Consider the following 19584-nt stretch of genomic DNA (forward strand, 5'->3'; position numbering starts at 1 on the left):
GGTAGTACGGCTTGGCTTGGCTGTATGGTGGGGCTCTGGTTGGTGGGTTTGGGCTGTGTTTTGGCCCTGTTCCCCGACTCCCTATATGAGTACTAAACAGCTTCTCCCTATATGAGTACTAAACAGCTTCTCCCTATAGGAGTACTAAACAGCTTCTCTCTATAGGAGTACTAAACAGCTTCTCTCTATAGGAGTACTAAACACCTTCTCCCTATAGGAGTACTAAACAGCTTCTCCCTATAGGAGTACTAAACACCTTCTCCCTATAGGAGTACTAAACACCTTCTCCCTATAGGAGTACTAAACACCTTCTCCCTATATGAGTACTAAACAGCTTCTCCCTATAGGAGTACTAAACAGCTTCTCCCTATAGGAGTACTAAACAGCTTCTCTCTATAGGAGTACTAAACACCTTCTCCCTATAGGAGTACTAAACAGCTTCTCCCTATAGGAGTACTAAACAGCTTCTCCCTATAGGAGTACTAAACACCTTCTCCCTATAGGAGTACTAAACACCTTCTCCCTATAGGAGTACTAAACAGCTTCTCCCTATAGGAGTACTAAACACCTTCTCCCTATAGGAGTACTAAACAGCTTCTCCCTATAGGAGTACTAAACACCTTCTCTCTATAGGAGTACTAAACAGCTTCTCCCTATAGGAGTACTAAACAGCTTCTCTCTATAGGAGTACTAAACACCTTCTCTCTATAGGAGTACTAAACACCTTCTCCCTATAGGAGTACTAAACACCTTCTCCCTATAGGAGTACTAAACAGCTTCTCTCTATAGGAGTACTAAACAGCTTCTCTCTATAGGAGTACTAAACAGCTTCTCTCTATAGGAGTACTAAACAGCTTCTCCCTATAGGAGTACTAAACAGCTTCTCCCTATAGGAGTACTAAACAGCTTCTCCCTATAGGAGTACTAAACAGCTTCTCCCTATAGGAGTACTAAACAGCTTCTCCCTATAGGAGTACTAAACAGCTTCTCCCTATAGGAGTACTAAACAGCTTCTCCCTATAGGAGTACTAAACACCTTCTCCCTATAGGAGTACTAAACACCTTCTCTCTATAGGAGTACTAAACAGCTTCTCCCTATAGGAGTACTAAACACCTTCTCCCTATAGGAGTACTAAACAGCTTCTCCCTATAGGAGGAAATGTTGACCTCTCTTCATGATGTTGCCACAGCAACAGGCATGTTACCACAGTTCCCTTCCCACTGGGGCCCAGGGGTCTGATAAACTGTGGTGGGATGTCTCTGACACACATACAAGCAGACAGGAAGTGAGTCAGTGATAAACGTGTGAGAGAATAGAAAAGGAGAAAGACAACAGGAATGACTGAGTGACTGACTAAGTTGGTCAGGAAGAGGAGGAGAGAGAGGGAGCGGGAAGACGACAGAAGAGTGATACCCCTCTCTTGGGATTGTGCAAGGCCAACAGTGGAAACTCCCAGTAACAATGAGGTTTATTTATCTTAGATAGCACCAATGCTGAAAAAGGCCCTAGATCAATGGACGAGAAGAGAGAAAGAGAGATTGGAGAGGGCATAGAAAGAAGCAGGGTAAGAGGGATGAGAGAATAGAGAAAAGCATGCTGGGACATAAGGAAAAGCGAGAGACTGAGGAAAAAGGGAAACACCAAAGCAGGGAGAAACTTTGTTCTATAGTCTTAGGGTGTTTTGTGAGGGTGGACAAGACTTTGAGGGTAACACTCTACCCCTCCGTCCACCACCCCTCCCCACGGCCCCCCTTGGCCGGCGACCCTCGTTCTGGTGCCAAGAATGTGCCGGCATTTCTGGGTGGCAGCCATATTGGAATCCTGTCTGACAGGTCCATTGTGCCCCTGTCAGATGGCCTCTGTGATTGGGCAGTTGTGTCCAATCACGTTTGGCGGCTGTGTTCCGATGGTCTGTGCTGGTGAGCAGACTCTCCTGTCCTGTTGGGCTGCTAGTGTCTGTAAACTCTCCACTGTTTTGTTTACTACCACAACGTGAGGGGTTTTAATTACCAACAGAAATATAATAAGTCTTCTCTACGGTCATAGACACATGTCCAATATTTTAGTTAAAAACGTAATGATAATGTGTCATTTCAACAACATATGAGGCATGGAACTCCATGACAATTCCTTACATGCACTGTATATATCAAGACTCTCAGTATCTCTCTCTCTGTGTTTCTCTCTCTGTGTTTCTCTCTCTGTATTTCTCTCTCTCTCTCTCTCTCTCTGTGTTTCTCTCTGTTTCTCTCTCTCTCTCTGTGTTTCTCTCTCTGTGTTTCTCTCTGTGTTTCTCTCTCTGTGTTTCTCTCTCTCTCTCTGTGTTTCTCTCTCTCTCTGTGTTTCTCTCTCTCTGTGTTTCTCTCTCTGTGTTTCTCTCTGTGTGTTTCTCTCTCTGTGTTTCTCTCTGTGTGTTTCTCTCTGTGTGTTTCTCTCTGTGTTCTTCTCTCTCACAGACCAAGTCACGGAACATCCTGCGGATCGGGCTGCACTCCCTCGGCTCCGCCCTGTGGGGTGACGACCTGTGTTGCCGTGAAAACCCAAGCCACGGCCACGCCCTCACCACCTTCCTTTACGGCCTCCGGGCCATGCTGAGGTCATCGCTCTCTGTCGCCGTGGTTACCGTGCCCTCACACCTCATCCAGGTAAGAGTATGTGCCGTGCACTAAGAGTGTCACAAAGGGCACATAGGTGTCACATGCACCCCAGCATTTTCAATTCATGTTCATCACCTTTCACATTGTAACATTTGTTCTATGGATTATCAGTAGTGCTGTTAACAAGAATCAACACCCTGGAGCACTGTGTCACCAGGGTTAGACTACAGTATGAGTATGGTCAACACCCTGGAGCACTGTGCCACCAGGGTTAGACTACAGTATGTGTATGGTCAACACCCTGGAGCACTGTGTCACCAGGGTTAGACTACAGTATGTGTATGGTCAACACCCTGGAGCACTGTGTCACCAGGGTTAGACTACAGTATGTGTATGGTCAACACCCTGGAGCACAGCGTCACCAGGGTTAGACTACAGTATGTGTATGGTCAACACCCTGGAGCACAGCGTCACCAGGGTTAGACTACAGTATGTGTATGGTCAACACCCTGGAGCACTGTGTCACCAGGGTTAGACTACAGTATGTGTATGGTCAACACCCTGGAGCACAGCGTCACCAGGGTTAGACTACAGTATGTGTATGGTCAACACCCTGGAGCACGGCGTCACCAGGGTTAGACTACAGTATGTGTATGGTCAACACCCTGGAGCACTGTGTCACCAGGGTTAGACTACAGTATGTGTATGGTCAACACCCTGGAGCACAGCGTCACCAGGGTTAGACTACAGTATGTGTATGGTCAACACCCTGGAGCACTGTGTCACCAGGGTTAGACTACAGTATGTGTATGGTCAACACCCTGGAGCACAGCGTCACCAGGGTTAGACTACACTATGTGTATCGTCAACACCCTGGAGCACTGTGTCACCAGGGTTAGACTACAGTATGTGTATGGTCAACACCCTGGAGCACAGCGTCACCAGGGTTAGACTACAGTATGTGTATGGTCAACACCCTGGAGCACTGTGCCACCAGGGTTAGACTACAGTATGTGTATGGTCAACACCCTGGAGCACAGCGTCACCAGGGTTAGACTACAGTATGTGTATGGTCAACACCCTGGAGCACAGCGTCACCAGGGTTAGACTACAGTATGTGTATGGTCAACACCCTGGAGCACTGTGTCACCAGGGTTAGACTACAGTATGTGTATGGTCAACACCCTGGAGCACAGCGTCACCAGGGTTAGACTACAGTATGTGTATGGTCAACACCCTGGAGCACAGCGTCACCAGGGTTAGACTACAGTATGTGTATGGTCAACACCCTGGAGCGCAGCGTCACCAGGGTTAGACTACAGTATGTGGTCATATGAAGCCAGTGGGTCTCACTGTTTCAGAATTGAAAGAGGGGTCCACTTTGCTGTCTGCGTGCGTGTGTGTGTGTGCACGTCCATCCGTTTGTGTGTACACGTCCGTCCGTCCGCCCGTGTGAGTGTGTGTGTTGGGCCAACTGAAGGCTGCTCTGCCCTGTCCTCAGTGGGCTGCTACATTGCCCCCTTTTGTTTTGACTGGGCCTCTTGACCTTGTGGGCAATGCCACCCAGTCTCTCAATGGGACAAGGCTCTATGTTGGCTTAGCCACCCAGTCTCTCAATGGGACAAGGCTCTATGTTGGCTAAGCCACCCAGTCTCTCAATGGGACAAGGCTCTATGTTGGCTTAGCCACCCAGTCTCTCAATGGGACAAGGCTCTATGTTGGCTTAGCCACCCAGTCTCTCAATGGGACAAGGCTCTATGTTGGCTTAACCACCCAGTCTCTCAATGGGACAAGGCTCTATGTTGGCTTAGCCACCCAGTCTCTCAATGGGACAAGGCTCTATGTTGGCTTAGCCACCCAGTCTCTCAATGGGACAAGGCTCTATGTTGGCTTAACCACCCAGTCTCTCAATGGGACAAGGCTCTATGTTGGCTTAACCACCCAGTCTCTCAATGGGACAAGGCTCTATGTTGGCTTAACCACCCAGTCTCTCAATGGGACAAGGCTCTATGTTGGCTTAGCCACCCAGTTTCTCAATGGGACAAGGCTCTATGTTGGCTTAGCCACCCAGTCTCTCAATGGGACAAGGCTCTATGTTGGCTTAACCACCCAGTCTCTCAATGGGACAAGGCTCTATGTTGGCTTAGCCACCCAGTCTCTCAATGGGACAAGGCTCTATGTTGGCTAAGCCACCCAGTCTCTCAATGGAACTAGGCTCTATGTTGGCTTAACCACCCAGTCTCTCAATGGGACAAGGCTATATGTTGGCTTAGCCACCCAGTCTCTCAATGGGACAAGGCTCTATGTTGGCTAAGCCACCCAGTCTCTCAATGGGACAAGGCTCTATGTTGGCTTAACCACCCAGTCTCTCAATGGGACAAGGCTCTATGTTGGCTTAGCCACCCAGTCTCTCAATGGGACAAGGCTCTATGTTGGCTAAGCCACCCAGTCTCTCAATGGGACAAGGCTCTATGTTGGCTTAACCACCCAGTCTCTCAATGTGACAAGGCTCTATGTTGGCTTAACCACCCAGTCTCTCAATGGTACAAGGCTCTATGTTGGCTTACCCACCCAGTCTCTCAATGGGACAAGGCTCTAAGTTGGCTTACCCACCCAGTCTCTCAATGGGACAAGGCTCTAAGTTGGCTTAGCCACCCAGTCTCTCAATGGGACAAGGCTCTAAGTTGGCTTAACCACCCAGTCTCTCAATGGGACAAGGCTCTATGTTGGCTAAGCCACCCAGTCTCTCAATTGGACAAGGCTCTATGTTGGCTTAGCCACCCAGTCTCTCAATGGGACAAGGCTCTATGTTGGCTTAGCCACCCAGTCTCTCAATGGGACAAGGCTCTATGTTGGCTTAGCCACCCAGTCTCTCAATGGGACAAGGCTCTATGTTGGCTTAGCCACCCAGTCTCTCAATGGGACAAGGCTCTATGTTGGCTTAGCCACCCAGTCTCTCAATGGGACAAGGCTCTATGTTGGCTTAGCTACCCAGTCTCTCAATGGGACAAGGCTCGATGTTGGACTCTTATTCTGGGAGTCCTCAGCCATTCATCCATTCGACAAGCAGGGATGGCATGTGGCTTAGGCTCTAATGGACTGGTCAGTGCATTCAGAGGACTGTTTCACTGTTAGTCTACACCTGTTGTTTACGAAGCATGTGACATATACACATTTGATTTGAACCTCTTTGTTGGTTGTTGTTGCAGTAATTACATGCATCTTTACATATTCTGTGTGTTCTATTTGATTAGATTAGATTTATTAGGATCCCCATTAGCCGATGCCAATGGCGACAGCTATTCTTATATGGGGTCCGACACATAACGAAAAGACAAGAATTTACAATTTACATATATTTAAAACATTAACATGTAGTGTGTGTGTGTGTTCATCTATCAGTTACACATGTCAGTACATACACACAACAAGTAGGTCACATGGGGGAGAGGCGTCACCCCGTGAGGTGTTGCTTTATTTGTTTTTTGAAACCAGGTTTGCTGTTCACTTGCGCTATATGAGATAGGAGATCCATGCACTCATGGCTCTGTATAATACTGTACGTTTCTTTGAATTTGTTCTGGACTTGGGGACTGTGAAAAGACCCCTGGTTGCATGTCTAGTGGGGTAAATGTGTGTAAATTGACTCTTCAAATAATGTGGAACGTACAACACATTGTTTCTTATAAAAACAAGAAGTGATGCATTATCTTTCCTCAACTCTTAGCCAAGACAGACTGTCAAGCACAGTGTTAATATTAGCCCTCTGATTACAATGAAGAGCAAGACGTTCCGCTCTGTTCTGGACCAGCTGCAGCTTAACTAGGTCCTTCTTTGCAGTACTTGACCATATGACTGGACAATAACCAAGATAAAACTAGAGCCTGCAGGACTTGCTTTGTGGAGTGTGGTGTCAAAAAAGCAGAGCGTCTCTTTATTACGGACAGACCTCTCCCCATCTTTACAACCATTGAATTTAGTTTTAGAGATGTTCAGGACCAGTTTATTACTGACTACCCATTCCAAAACTGACTGCAACTCTTTGTTAAGTGTTTCAATGACTTCATTAGCTGTGGTTGCTGACGCGTATATGGTTGAATCATCAGCATACATGGACACACATGCTTTGTTTAATGCCAGTGGCAGGTCTTTTGTAAAAATTGATAAGAGTAAAGGGCCTAGAGAGCTGCCCTGCGGAACACCACACTTTACATGTTTGATATTAGAGAAGCTTCCATTAAAGAAAACCCATTGAGTTCTATTAGATAACTTTTTTTAGAGCTTTCTCAACAACAGGTAATGGTCAATAATATCAAAGGCTGCACTGAAATCTAACAGTACAGCTCTCACAATCTTCTTATTATCAATTTATAATTTATTTTGACCAATCGTCAGTCATTTGAGTCAGTGCAGTACATTTTGAGTGCCCTTCTCTATAAGCATGCTGAAAGTCTGTTGTTAATTTGTTTACAGAGAAATAGCATTGTATTTGGTCAAACATAATTTATTCCAACAGTTTGTTAAGAGCTGGCAGCAAGCTGATAGGTCTGCTGTTAGAACAAGTAAAGGCCACTTTACCACTCTTGGGTAGTGGAATGACTTTGGCTTCCCTCCAGGCCTGAGGACAAAGACTTTCTTCTAGGCTCAGATTAAATACATGACAGATAGGAGTGGCTATAGAGTCAGCTACCATTCTCAGTGTCAGGAGGTTTGTCATTATTGATCGATAACAATCATTTTTTCACCTCTCCCACACTTCAAACTTACAATGCTCATCTTTCATTATTCGTTTTTTTATACAATTGCTCACTGTTCGTTGTTTGCATTTCCTGCCTAAGTTTGACTACTTTATTTGTGTGTGTGTGTGTGTGTGTGTGTGTGTGTGTGTGTGTGTGTGTGTGTGTGTGTGTGTGTGTGTGTGTGTGTGTGTGTGTGTGTGTGTGTGTGTGTGTGTGTGTGTGTGTGTGTGTGTGTGTGTGTGTGTGTTTGTCCTTACTCTGGACCCTCAGTGTGGAGTAAGTAGGGGCATATGGCAGACGGTGGCTCTCTCCCAGAAACTCAGCCACAGAAACACACTCGCTAGAACAGACATCCAGACCAATCTGATGTAGGGCTGGGCGATATGGCCTAAAAATCATATCTTGAATTATTTATTTTTCTAATTTATGGGCGATTTCATGATATACAGTATATATTTTTTAACGTTTTCTCTAAATAAGCTTTGTTGCACAATTTCAGGACAAATACACTGCATTTCAAACAGTCAGCAATAATCTAATGAATTCAGGGCTTATCAAATTATATCTAGGCTAAATATAAGCCTTCCGCAACCATAAGACCCACTAATAATTTAAATTTTGGATCAATATAATTTAACCTTTATTGTATGCTATTGCTTGGAACATAAATACATGGTACTCTAGATGACATCATAATGAGGTTTTGTTTCCAACATTTGGGCTGTTTTCCTAAAGAAGTTAAATCCGCTATGTGTTTTGTTTCCTTGCCACAATATTAACAAGAATCGCGATACTGGTATGTTCCCAGGCCCTACCCAGTACCCCTAACCCTGTCCTGAGAGGTAGTATGGACAACGATGCCTTCTCTGATGGGAGTGACCACTGACTGTCCCTCTCTGGCCTGAATACTAAACCCTTCATATCTGATTCTCTACCCCCCTCCACCCTGTAACAACCACATGATTTTGGAGGTATAGCAACATGTGACTGTGATAGAGGAAGCTGTATTTAGCTAGTTGGTTAGTCTGGTCTCTCTCAGCCACAGACAGTCTAGACTGGCAGCAGTGGGGCTAGTTGGGCTACACTGGCCGCTCTATCCATTATTAAACACCCACACCCAGGGAGGAAGAGTGATGCACAGAAAGCCTCCTTACACCGCCCAGTGCCACAGTCCACCTGAAACTTTAATCAGGACCTTGGTCCCCTTGCTCATCACACACACCGGTCATTCAGAGCCCCACTAGTTTTGATCCCTACCTTTCTAGCTAAAAATAATAATATATATTATTTTGGGGGGGATGCATGTTTTGCATGTAATGTTGACATTAATACGTGTCACATATCAGTTTGGAAACAATGTACATTTAAAAAAAATAATTATTGAGTTAATAAATCCGCATACAAACTTGGTCTCTTTTTTGCTTTCTTGAGTAAGGCAGCTCCAAAATGCAGGTGTTTCAGCCTAGCTCCGTGCTTTTTGTGGTGGAGGGGCAGCCAGTGGAAAATACAGAACATAGGGGTTGGTAATGTTCTCTATTTGCGCTGTGATTTCCTCAGTGTTCTGTCACTCATGGGGACACTACGTCACCGCCAAATCTAAGGGTAGAGCTCGAAATTCAAGCCCCTTGGGTGCTGCCTGAGAGTTACATTAGAAGTGCCCATCCAAGAAGATTCAAGGTCATTGGCCACAGATAAAATTATGTCAAATCACATACAGTTGAAGTCGAAAGTTTACATACACTTAGGTTGGAGTCATTAAAACTCGTTTTTCAACCACCACAAATTTCTTGTTAACAAACTATAGTTTTGGCAAGTCGGTTAGTACATCTACTTTGTGCATGACACAAGTAATTTTTCCAACAATTGTTTACAGACAGATTATTTCACTTATAATTCACTGTATCACAATTTCAGTGGGTCAGAAGTTTACATACACTAAGTTGACTGTGCCTTTAAACAGCTGGGAAAATTCCAGAAAATTATGTCATGGCGTTAGAAGCTTCTTATAGGCTAATTGACATTGTTTGAGTCAATTGGAGGTGTACCTGTGGATGTATTTCAAGGCCTAACTTCAAACTCAGTGCCTCTTTGCTTGACATAATGGGAAAATCAAAATAAATAATCCAAGACCTCAGAAAAAATCATTGTAGACCTCCACAAGTCTGGGTTATCCTTGGGAGCAATTTCCAAATGCCTGAAGGTACCACATTTATCTGTACAAACAATAGTATGCAAGTATTAACACCATTGGACCACGCAGCCATCATACCGCTCAGGAAGGAGACTCGTTCTGTCTCCTAGAGATGAACGTACTTTGGTGTGAAAAGTGCAAATCAATCCCAGATCAACAGCAAAGGACCTTGTGAAGATGCTGGAGGAAACGGGTACATAAGTATCTATATTAACAGTAAAACGAGTCCTATATCGACATAACCTGAAAGGCCGCTCAGCAAGGACTACGCCAGACTACGGTTTGCAACTGCACATGGGGACAAATATCGTACTTTTTGAAGAAATGTCCTCTGGTCTGATGAAACAAAAATAGAACTGTTTGGCCATAATGACCATCGTTATGTTTGGAGGAAAAAGAGGGAGGCTTGCAAGCTGAATAACACCATCCCAACCGTGAAGCACGGGGGTGGCAACATCATATTGTGGGGGTGCTTTGCTGCAGGGGGGACTGATGCACTTCACAAAATAGATGGCATCATGGGCGAGGGAAATTATGTGAATATATTGAAGCAGCATCTCAAGACATCAGTCAGGAAGTTAAAGCTTGGTCGCAAATGGGTCTTCCAAAGGGACAATGACCCCAAGCATACTTCCAAAGTTGTACAAAATGGCTTAAGGACAACAAAGTCAACGTATTGGAGTGGCCATCACAAAGCCCTGACCTCAATCCTATAGAACATTTGTGGGCAGAACTGAAAAAGCGTGTGCGAGCAAGGAGGACTACAAACCTGACTCAGTTACACCAGCTTTGTCAGGAGGAATGGGCCAAAATTCACCCAACTTATTGTGGGAAGCTTGTGGAAGGCTACCCAAAACGTTTGACTAAGTTAAACAATTTAAAGGCAATGCAACCAAATGCTAATTGAGTGTATGTAAACTTCTGACCCACTGGGAATGTGATGAAAGAAATAAAAGCTGAAATAAATCATTCTCTCTCAGAATGTTATGAAGAGTGATCAGATGAATTGCAATTAATTGCAAAGTCCCTCTTTGCCATGCAAGTGAACTGAATCCCCAAAAAAGATTTCCACTGCATTTCAGCCCTGCCACAAAAGGACCAGCTGACATCATGTCAGTGATTCTGTCGTTAACACAGGTGTGAGTGTTGACGAGGACAAGGCTGGAGATCACTCTTTCATCCTGATTGAGTTCGAATAACAGACTGGAAGCTTCAAAAGGAGGGTGGTGCTTGGAATCATTGTTCTTCCTCTGTCAACCATGGTTACCTGCAAGGAAACACGTGCCGTCATCATTGCTTTGCACAAAAAGGGCTTCACAGGCAAAGATATTGCTTCCAGTAAGATTGCACCTAAATCAACCATTTATCGGATCATCAAGAACTTCAAGGAGAGCGGTTCAATTGTTGTGAAGAAGGCTTCAGGGCGCCCAAGAAAGTCCAGCAAGCGCCAGGACCGTCTCCTAAAGTTGATTCAGCTGCGGGATCGGAGCACCACCAGTACGGAGCTTGCTCAGGAATGGCAGCAGGCAGGTGTGAGTGCATCTGCTTGCACAGTGAGGCGAAGACTTTTGGAGGATGGCCTGGTGTCAAGAAGGGCAGCAAAGAAGCCACTTCTCCCCAGGAAAAACATCAGGGACATACTGATATTTTGCAAAAGGTACAGGGATTGGAATGCTGAGGACTGGGGTAAAGTCATTTTCTCTGATGAATCCCCCTTTCGATTGTTTGGGGCATCCGGAAGAAAGCTTGTTCGGAGAAGACAAGGTGAGCGCTACCATCAGTCCTGTGTCATGCCAACAGTAAAGCATCCTGAGACCATTCATGTGTGGGGTTACTTCTCAGTCAAGGGAGTGGGCTCACTCACAATTTTGCCTAAGAACACAGCCGTGAATAAAGAATGGTACCAACACATCCTCCGAGAGCAACTTCTCCCAACCATCCAGGAACATTTTGGTGACGAACAATGCCTTTTCCAGCATGATGGAGCACCTTGCCATAAGACAAAAGTGATAACTAAGTGGCTCGGGGAACAAAACATTGATATTTTGGGTCCATGGCCAGGCAACTCCCCAGACCTTAATCCCATTGAGAACTTGTGGTCAATTCTCAAGATGCGGGTGGACAAACAAAAACCCACAAATTCTGACAAACTCCAAGCATTGATTATGCAAGAATGGGCTGCCATCAGTCAGGATGTGGCCCAGAAGTTAATTGACAGCATGCCAGGGCGGATTGCAGAGGTCTTGAAAAAGAAGGGTCAACACTGCAAATATTGACTCTTTGCATCAACTTCATGTAATTGTCAATAAAAGCATTTGACACGTATGAAATGCTTGTAATTATACTTCAGTATTCCATAGTAACATCTGACAAAATATCTAAAGACACTGAAGCAGCAAACTTTGTGGAAATTAATATTTGTGTCATTCTCAAAACTTTTGGCCACGACTGCATATAGGGGAAAGGATAACTGCATTGAAGCGACAATAAATCGGCATTTGGTTTATTGATTGTGATTTGTTGTCTGATGACCTACAGGTAACTGCCAAAATCAGGGAAAAACTTGAGTAAATGAGGCATACATAGTATATTGAAGCAGGTGCTTCCACACAGATGTGGTTATTGAGTTAATTAAGCAATTAACATCCCATCATGCTTAGGGTCATGTATAAAAATTCCCAGTTGCCTGTTTTTTTGGCTACCGTGGCTAGAAGAAGAGATCAGTGACTGAAAGAGAGGTCTCTAAGGAGCATAGGGGGTTTAAAGGGTGTGTGTCTCAGTCACCAGATCTCAACACAATTCAACGCTTATGGGAGATTCTGGAGCGGCGCCTGAGACTGTATTTTCCATCACCAAAACACCAAATTATGAAATTGATCCCGAAAGAATGTAGTCACATCCCTCCAATAGACTTCCAGACACTTGTAGAATCTATACCACGGCTCCTTGAAGCTGTTCTGGTGGGTCTTGGTGGTCCAACGCCCTATTGAGACAGTTTATGTTGGTGTGAGAAGCCGACGCGGCGGATCAGACAGGGAGGAGACAGACAGGATGTTCATTCAGTTGGCCATCCTAAAATCACAGACCACACACACACTATTGGTGGCCCACCCTTCTAAACAGTACAATTAAAATGTGTGCTAAATAATTTCGCTCACCCCGGGTTTAATTTCTGTGTGTGACTGACCTCAGCCTCTAAGTGCTCTGAGGCCTGACTGGGGGGACATGCATACTTTAAAAGTAGAACACAAGTGAAAAGGATGGAGAACAAGAAAGGATGATAAGACAGGAAGGCATGAAAACTGCATCAGGCAGTGGCAGGCAGCCAACACAGAGAGGAGGACGTTAATGATTTAAGAGGCTGAGGAGATGAATAATAGAAGACTCCCGCCATCCCTGTGCCCCCCTCTTCCTCACTCCCTCTGTCCCCCTCTTCCTCACTCCCTGCGTCCCTCTCTTCCTCTCTTCCTGTGTCCCTCTCTCCCTGCTTCCCTCTCTCCATCTTCCTCTCTCCCTGCGTCCCTCTCTCTCCATCTTCCTCTCTCCCTCCCTCCCTCTCTCTCCCTGCATTCTTCTCCCCCTCTCCCTGCAATCCTCTCTATCTCTCTTCCTTGTTCTCTGCTGTCACATCAGAGGGAGATCTGACCAGCAGGGGGAGCCCTCCTCCTCGAGCGATCCTCTCCCCTTCACTCCTTCAACTGTGTTTGTGTTCTTGTGTGCATGTTGCGTGTGTGTTTGTCTTTGTGCATGAGTGTACATATACACATCTCTCTACTTGTGTGTTATGTGGTACAAAGATATTATGCAGCATCTCCTCCTTGCTGCTCCTAATGTTTACCTTTACCCCCCACACCATTCTCCATGTAACCTCAGAAACTGCCCCCCCCACACCATTCTCCATGTAACCTCAGCAACTGCCCCCCCCACACCATTCTCCATGTAACCTCAGCAACTGCCCCCCCCCACACCATTCTCCATGTGACCTCAGCAACTGCCACCCCCCACACCTTTCTCCATGTGACCTCAGCAACTGCCCCCCCACACCATTCTCCATGTGACCTCAACAACTGCCCCCCCACACCATTCTCCATGTGACCTCAACAACTGCCCCCCCACACCTTTCTCCATCTGACCTCAACAACTGCCCCCCCCCACACCTTTCTCCATGTAACTTCAATATCTGCCCCCCCTGCACCTTTCTCCATGTGACCTCAGCAACTGCCACCCCCCACACCTTTCTCCATGTGACCTCAGCAACTGCCCCCCCCCACACCATTCTCCATGTGACCTCAACAACTGCCCCCCCACACCATTCTCCATGTGACAACAACTGCCCCCCCACACCTTTCTCCATCTGACCTCAACAACTGCCCCCCCACACCTTTCTCCATGTAACTTCAATATCTGCCCCCCCTGCACCTTTCTCCATGTGACCTCAACAACTGCCCCCCCCACACCTTTCTCCATGTGACCTCAACAACTGCCCCCCCACACCTTTCTCCATGTGACCTCAACAACTGCCACCCCCCACACCTTTCTCCATGTAACCTCAGCAACTGCCCCCCCCCACCATTCTCCATGTGACCTCAGCAACTGCCCCCCCCACACCTTTCTCCATGTAACCTCAGCAACTGCCCCCCCCACACCTTTCTCCATGTAACTTCAACAACTGCCCCCCCCCACACCTTTCTCCATGTAACTTCAACAACTGCCCCTCCCTCCACATCGCCTCTCACTCGATCGGCAGGTAGTGAAGTCCTGACGTCGGGTAATGATGACCTAATTTAATTTCAGCGCTGACGTCAGTAGGTTTTCAATTACCTGTGATCACTCATTTTTCTCTCTCCTCTCTCTCTGTCTCTTTCCCTCACCCTCACTCTCCATCTCTCTCTCTCTCTCTTTCCCTCACCCTCACTCTCCATCTCCATCTCTCTCTCTCCTACAGAACAGAGCTCTGATGGGCAATGTAACCAGGTTGTGTGACACGGCCATTGCTCTAGAGTCCTTCAGAGGCTCAGAGAGAGAGACCAACCCCCTGTACAAAGATTACCACGGTAACCCCCCCCCCACACACACACAGGGCCAGTGCATAAGGACAAGAGGTGTGTGTGTGTGTGTGTGTGTGTGTGTGTGTGTGTGTGTGTGTGTGTGTGTGAGCGTGCGTGCGTGCGTGCGTGCGTGCGTGCGTGCGTGCGTGCGTGCGATTGTGGAGGCTGGTCGGCTAGGCAGGCAGGCCCCTCACAGGGCAGCCCAGGCTGTCAGGGCCTGTTAGTGGGCTGCTGCTCAATCAGACGTGCTCCTCACTAGACAGGCCGGGGGGGATTCAGCTGCCACGCCGCACTCTCCCCCTCGCCCCTCTCACCCCCCAGCAGAGCTCCTCTCTCCCGCCTTCCCTCCACACACATACAACCCCAGTCCCATATACCCCTGAGGCCTGGTGTAGAGCAGAGTGGACCAATGCTGGGGAATCCATATTCTTCACCATCACCCTCTCCATCTTTTTCTCTGTCCATTCCTCTCTCCATCTTTTTCTCTGTCCATTCCTCTCTCCATAGATGGTATAGTCTGCTCTGACATGGAGGATGACAGTCTGTGAGGGGGAAGAGGAAGGAGATATATATTTAAGCATCCCCCTCTCTCTCTCTCATACACACATTCTCTCCCTCCATCACTCCCTCACACTCTCTCTCTCCCTCTCTGTCACACATTCCCTCCCTCCATCACTCCCTCACACTCTCTCTCTCCCTCTCTGTCACACATTCCCTCTCTCCATCACTCCCTCACACTCTCTCTCTCCCTCTCTGTCACACATTCCCTCTCTCCATCACTCCCTCACACTCTCTCTCTCCCTCTCTCATACACACATTCCCTCTCTCCCTCACTCTCTCACACTCTCTCCCTCACTCTCTCTCTCCCTCCCTCCCTCATACACACATTCCCTCTCTCCATCTCTCCCTCACTCTCTCTCTCCCTCCCTCCCTCATACACACTTTCCCTCTCCATCACTCCCTCAGTCTCTCTCTCCCTCCCTCCCTCATACACACTTTCCCTCTCTCCATCACTCCCTCACACTCTCTCTCCCTCCCTCCCTCCCTCATACACACTTTCCCTCTCTCCATCACTCCCTCACACTCTCTCCCTCCCTCCCTCCCTCCCTCCCTCCCTCCCTCCCTCCCTCCCTCCCTCCCTCCCTCCCTCCCTCCCTCCCTCATACACACTTTCCCTCTCTCCATCTCTCCCTCACTCTCTCTCTCCCTCCTTCCCTCATACACACTTTCCCTCTCCATCACTCCCTCAGTCTCTCTCTCCCTCCCTCCCTCATACACACTTTCCCTCTCTCCATCACTCCCTCACTCTCTCTCTCCCTCCCTCCCTCATACACACTTTCCCTCTCTCCATCACTCCCTCACACTCTCTCTCCCTCCCTCCCTCATACACACTTTCCCTCTCTCCATCACTCCCTCACACTCTCTCTCCCTCCCTCCCTCATACACACTTTCCCTCTCTCCATCACTCCCTCAGTCTCTCTCTCTCACACATAAAGGTCAGTTTAAGAGATGGAGGTATTTTTAGTCATGCCTCTCTTTCTCTCTTGCTCTTTTCTTCTGGTTTATTCCTCTCCTACTTTCCTCTGGTTTATTCCCCTTCTCCTCCTCTCCTTTCCTCTGGGTCATTCCCCTTCTCCTCTCCTCCTTTCCTCTGGTTTATTTCCCTTCTCCTCCTCTCCTTTCCTCTGGTTTATTCCCCTTCTCCTCTCCTCCTTTCCTCTGGTTTATTCCTCCTCTCCTTTCCTCTGGTTCATTCCCCTTCTCCTCTCCTCCTTTCCTCTGGTTTATTCCCCTTCTCCTCTCCCCCTTTCCTCTGGTTTATTCCCCTTCTCCTCTCCTCCTTTCCTCTGGTTTATTCCCCTTCTCCTCTCCTCCTCTCTTCTGGTTTATTCCCCTTCTCCTCTCCTCCTCTCTTCTGGTTTATTCCTAATTTCCTTTGGTTTATTCCTCCTTTCCTCTCAGTCTGGTTAGTCAACCCTAGTTGAGACAGATGAAGAGTGATTAAATGGCATCTTTTAGTTTCTCCTCCAACACAATGTATTATTTACATGCTGCCACGTCCCACGTCCCTAACCTGTCCCACTGACCGCTATTGTTTTGCTTTGTGTTCACCCACCGCACAATAATACACTTCAATATAATACACAGCTATATAATACACAGCTGAGGATTGAATCTCTGTTAGAAAGATGTTGATCTGATATTTAACTATACTGGCAGTATTTGACCTATATCAAAATATACATCCTCTGTTTAAGAATTCGCAAATGTGTGTTCATTGTGTGTTTGTGTGTGTGCGTTTTGTAGCAGCAGTTCAGGGCTGCTCAAAGCATGCTGGGATGGCTGTCACAGCGAATCAGGCGATAGGAAATCACCCAAGTGCACGGAGGAGAGAACTCACCATCCCCCTCTCTTTCTCCATCTATTCCCCCCTCTCTCTCTCTTTCTCTCTCACTTTCTCTCTTGCTCTCATTCTCTCCTCTCCTTTTGTACCATCCCTGCCTCTGCTTACCAGTTTTATGAAATGTCACTTTACGGACGGAGGGAGGGAGAATTTCTTAGGTTCACTTTTCATAGGAAGAGACCTTATTTATTCCTCTCGCCCACCACCCCTCCCATCTACAACATTATGTATAGCAAGCCCTACAGCACACACACATACACACACACACACACACACATACACACACACACACAGTCATTCCAGCCTGCCGGTCTTCCTTCCTGAAATAAGAACTCAATTAGTTTGTCCCCTGGAATAGAAGTCCCTGTTTATCTTGTTCTGCCTCATTACTTGAGTATAATCACAACATTTTGCCTGAGTGCTTCAAGTGCTGAATCTTGCAGCTCCTGATTGGATGGGAGGATAGAGTGAGGGAGGGAGAAAGGAGAGAGGGAAACATGGAGGGCGAAGGAACCTGTCTCCTGAGCTCCCTCCTAATAGGAGGTCTATGAGGGCCTGGCACATAACTGGCAATTACAACTCCTTTGGTGCATGAGGGGTGCATCTCAATAGTCTATAGTGACTTCCTCTTCCCATGTCCACATCTGATCTGAAAATATAAGATAGGTTTAAGGAAGGTGGTGAATGCCTTCCAGGTATAACCTGTTCACAATCCACTTTGTTTCCACATCAGTGCAGAGAAAGGAAAGGAGACAATTGAGGAAGCCACTTTGACTATTGAGATGCACCCATGGATGATGTGTACTTTGTCCTTTATCCAAATTGGTTTCCCTCTGTCCTCCTCTCTCCCAGGTCTGCTAGATGTACGTCAGCTGCCCTATCTGAACTGCCTGGTGTGTGATCTGCCCGACAACAAGGACCTGGCCTTCAAACTCAAGAGGAAGCAGTTCACCATTGAGGTAGGCCTCTGCCGCCACAACAACCCGCTGGAGCGTGTGGTTACGTAATCTAGCAAACAAACAAGTGTCATATCCTGTTATCTTTTCACACGCTTTCTCTCATACTCTTTCACACTCTGTCTTTCACACACACACTCTGTCTTTCACACACACACTCTGTCTTTCACACACACACTTTATCTTTCACACACACATGCTGTCTTTCACACATGCTGTCTTTCACACACGCTGTCTTTCACACACGCTGTCTTTCACACACGCTGTCTTTCAAATATACACATTCAGGCACATACTCATACACGCAGAGAAAAAGCACATTATCTCAACAGCCAAATCATATTATCATTTAATGAAAGCGTTAACTTATTACAGATCTCCATTGAGAACAGAAGTAATGATTTATTTAAAACCTTTTGCATTACATTTCTTCTGCATTCTTCCTGTCCACAGCATGGCTCACAGTAAGTGCTGATGGTTATTTTGAATTGTCTCTGGCGTTAGCCTCGCTTCACTAGTCTCTGTTAACTTTCTCCAGCTATCGGTTGGCAATGAGAAAGGTGAAACTATGGATTATACACCAGTGTTGTCACACCTACTGCCGAGCAACTTCAAAGGTACCAGAGAAGAAACAGCTCATGAACAGGAGATGAGGAAAGACTATTGTGTTCTGGAGTACTTTAGTTACTATGGACCTTTATCAGGACCCTATGACACCTACTTCCTGTTATTGTTGAGTACTTTAGTTACTATGGACCTGTATCACGCCCCTGTGACACCTACTTCCTGTTATTGTTGAGTACTTTAGTTACTATGGACCTGTATCACGCCCCTGTGACACCTACTTCCTGTTATTGTTGAGTACTTTAGTTACTATGGACCTGTATCACGCCCCTGTGACACCTACTTCCTGTTATTGTTGAGTACTTTAGTTACTATGGACCTTTATCACGCCCCTATGACACCTACTTCCTGTTATTGTTGAGTACTTTAGTTACTATGGACCTTTATCACGCCCCTATGACACCTACTTCCTGTTATTGTTGAGTACTTTAGTTACTATGGACCTTTATCAGGCCCCTATGACACCTACTTCCTGTTATTGTTGAGTACTTTAGTTACTATGGACCTTTATCAGGCCCCTATGACACCTACTTCCTGTTATTGTTGACTACTTTTGTTACTATAGTATGGAATGTGTGGATAGTGCAGTGTATACGCCTGTACATCTGATGAGATAATTATACCAGGGTCTGGCAGGTGTTAAGTTAAATCTTGGGACTCTGTCAAGCACTGCGATGGCTCTTTGGTACACACCACACCACCGTCACTAGACTGACCTAGTACAGAATCTGTCATTTTCAGTCTCTATTGTAGATATTCAGTGGTCCTGACTGAGCTCTCCTGACATTAGAGGTTTGACTATGCTAATTCAACCCCTCCCTGACCCTCTGGCCTCTCTAGCCAGCCCCTCCATTAAGGCCCTCTGTGTCTGTCTCCTCCCTCGCTTTTCTCCCTCCTCAGACCCCCCCAATCCAAGTACTCGAGTGCAGCTGCCCTCCCCTCTTGCCCTTGCCTTTATCCGCCGCACGCGCACACACACACGCACACACACACATACACACACACACACATACACACACAGATT

The 19584-nt window shown here is 46.7% G+C and overlaps 1 protein-coding gene across 1 annotated transcript in view; it reads left to right on the forward strand.

Annotated features, from left to right (window-relative positions):
* elp4 (elongator acetyltransferase complex subunit 4) overlaps window positions 1–19584 on the forward strand; it is a 91099-nt gene that overhangs the window by 20335 nt on the left and 51180 nt on the right. Inside the window, exons 7-9 of the mRNA XM_038995787.1 lie at window positions 2458–2646; window positions 14474–14582; window positions 17833–17939. Of these exons, the coding sequence (XP_038851715.1) occupies window positions 2458–2646; window positions 14474–14582; window positions 17833–17939 (405 nt within the window). The remainder of the gene's footprint in view (window positions 1–2457; window positions 2647–14473; window positions 14583–17832; window positions 17940–19584) is intronic.

The sequence above is a fragment of the Salvelinus namaycush genome, chromosome 1, assembly GCF_016432855.1.
Source record: "Salvelinus namaycush isolate Seneca chromosome 1, SaNama_1.0, whole genome shotgun sequence".
Taxonomy (NCBI): Eukaryota; Metazoa; Chordata; class Actinopteri; order Salmoniformes; family Salmonidae; genus Salvelinus; species Salvelinus namaycush.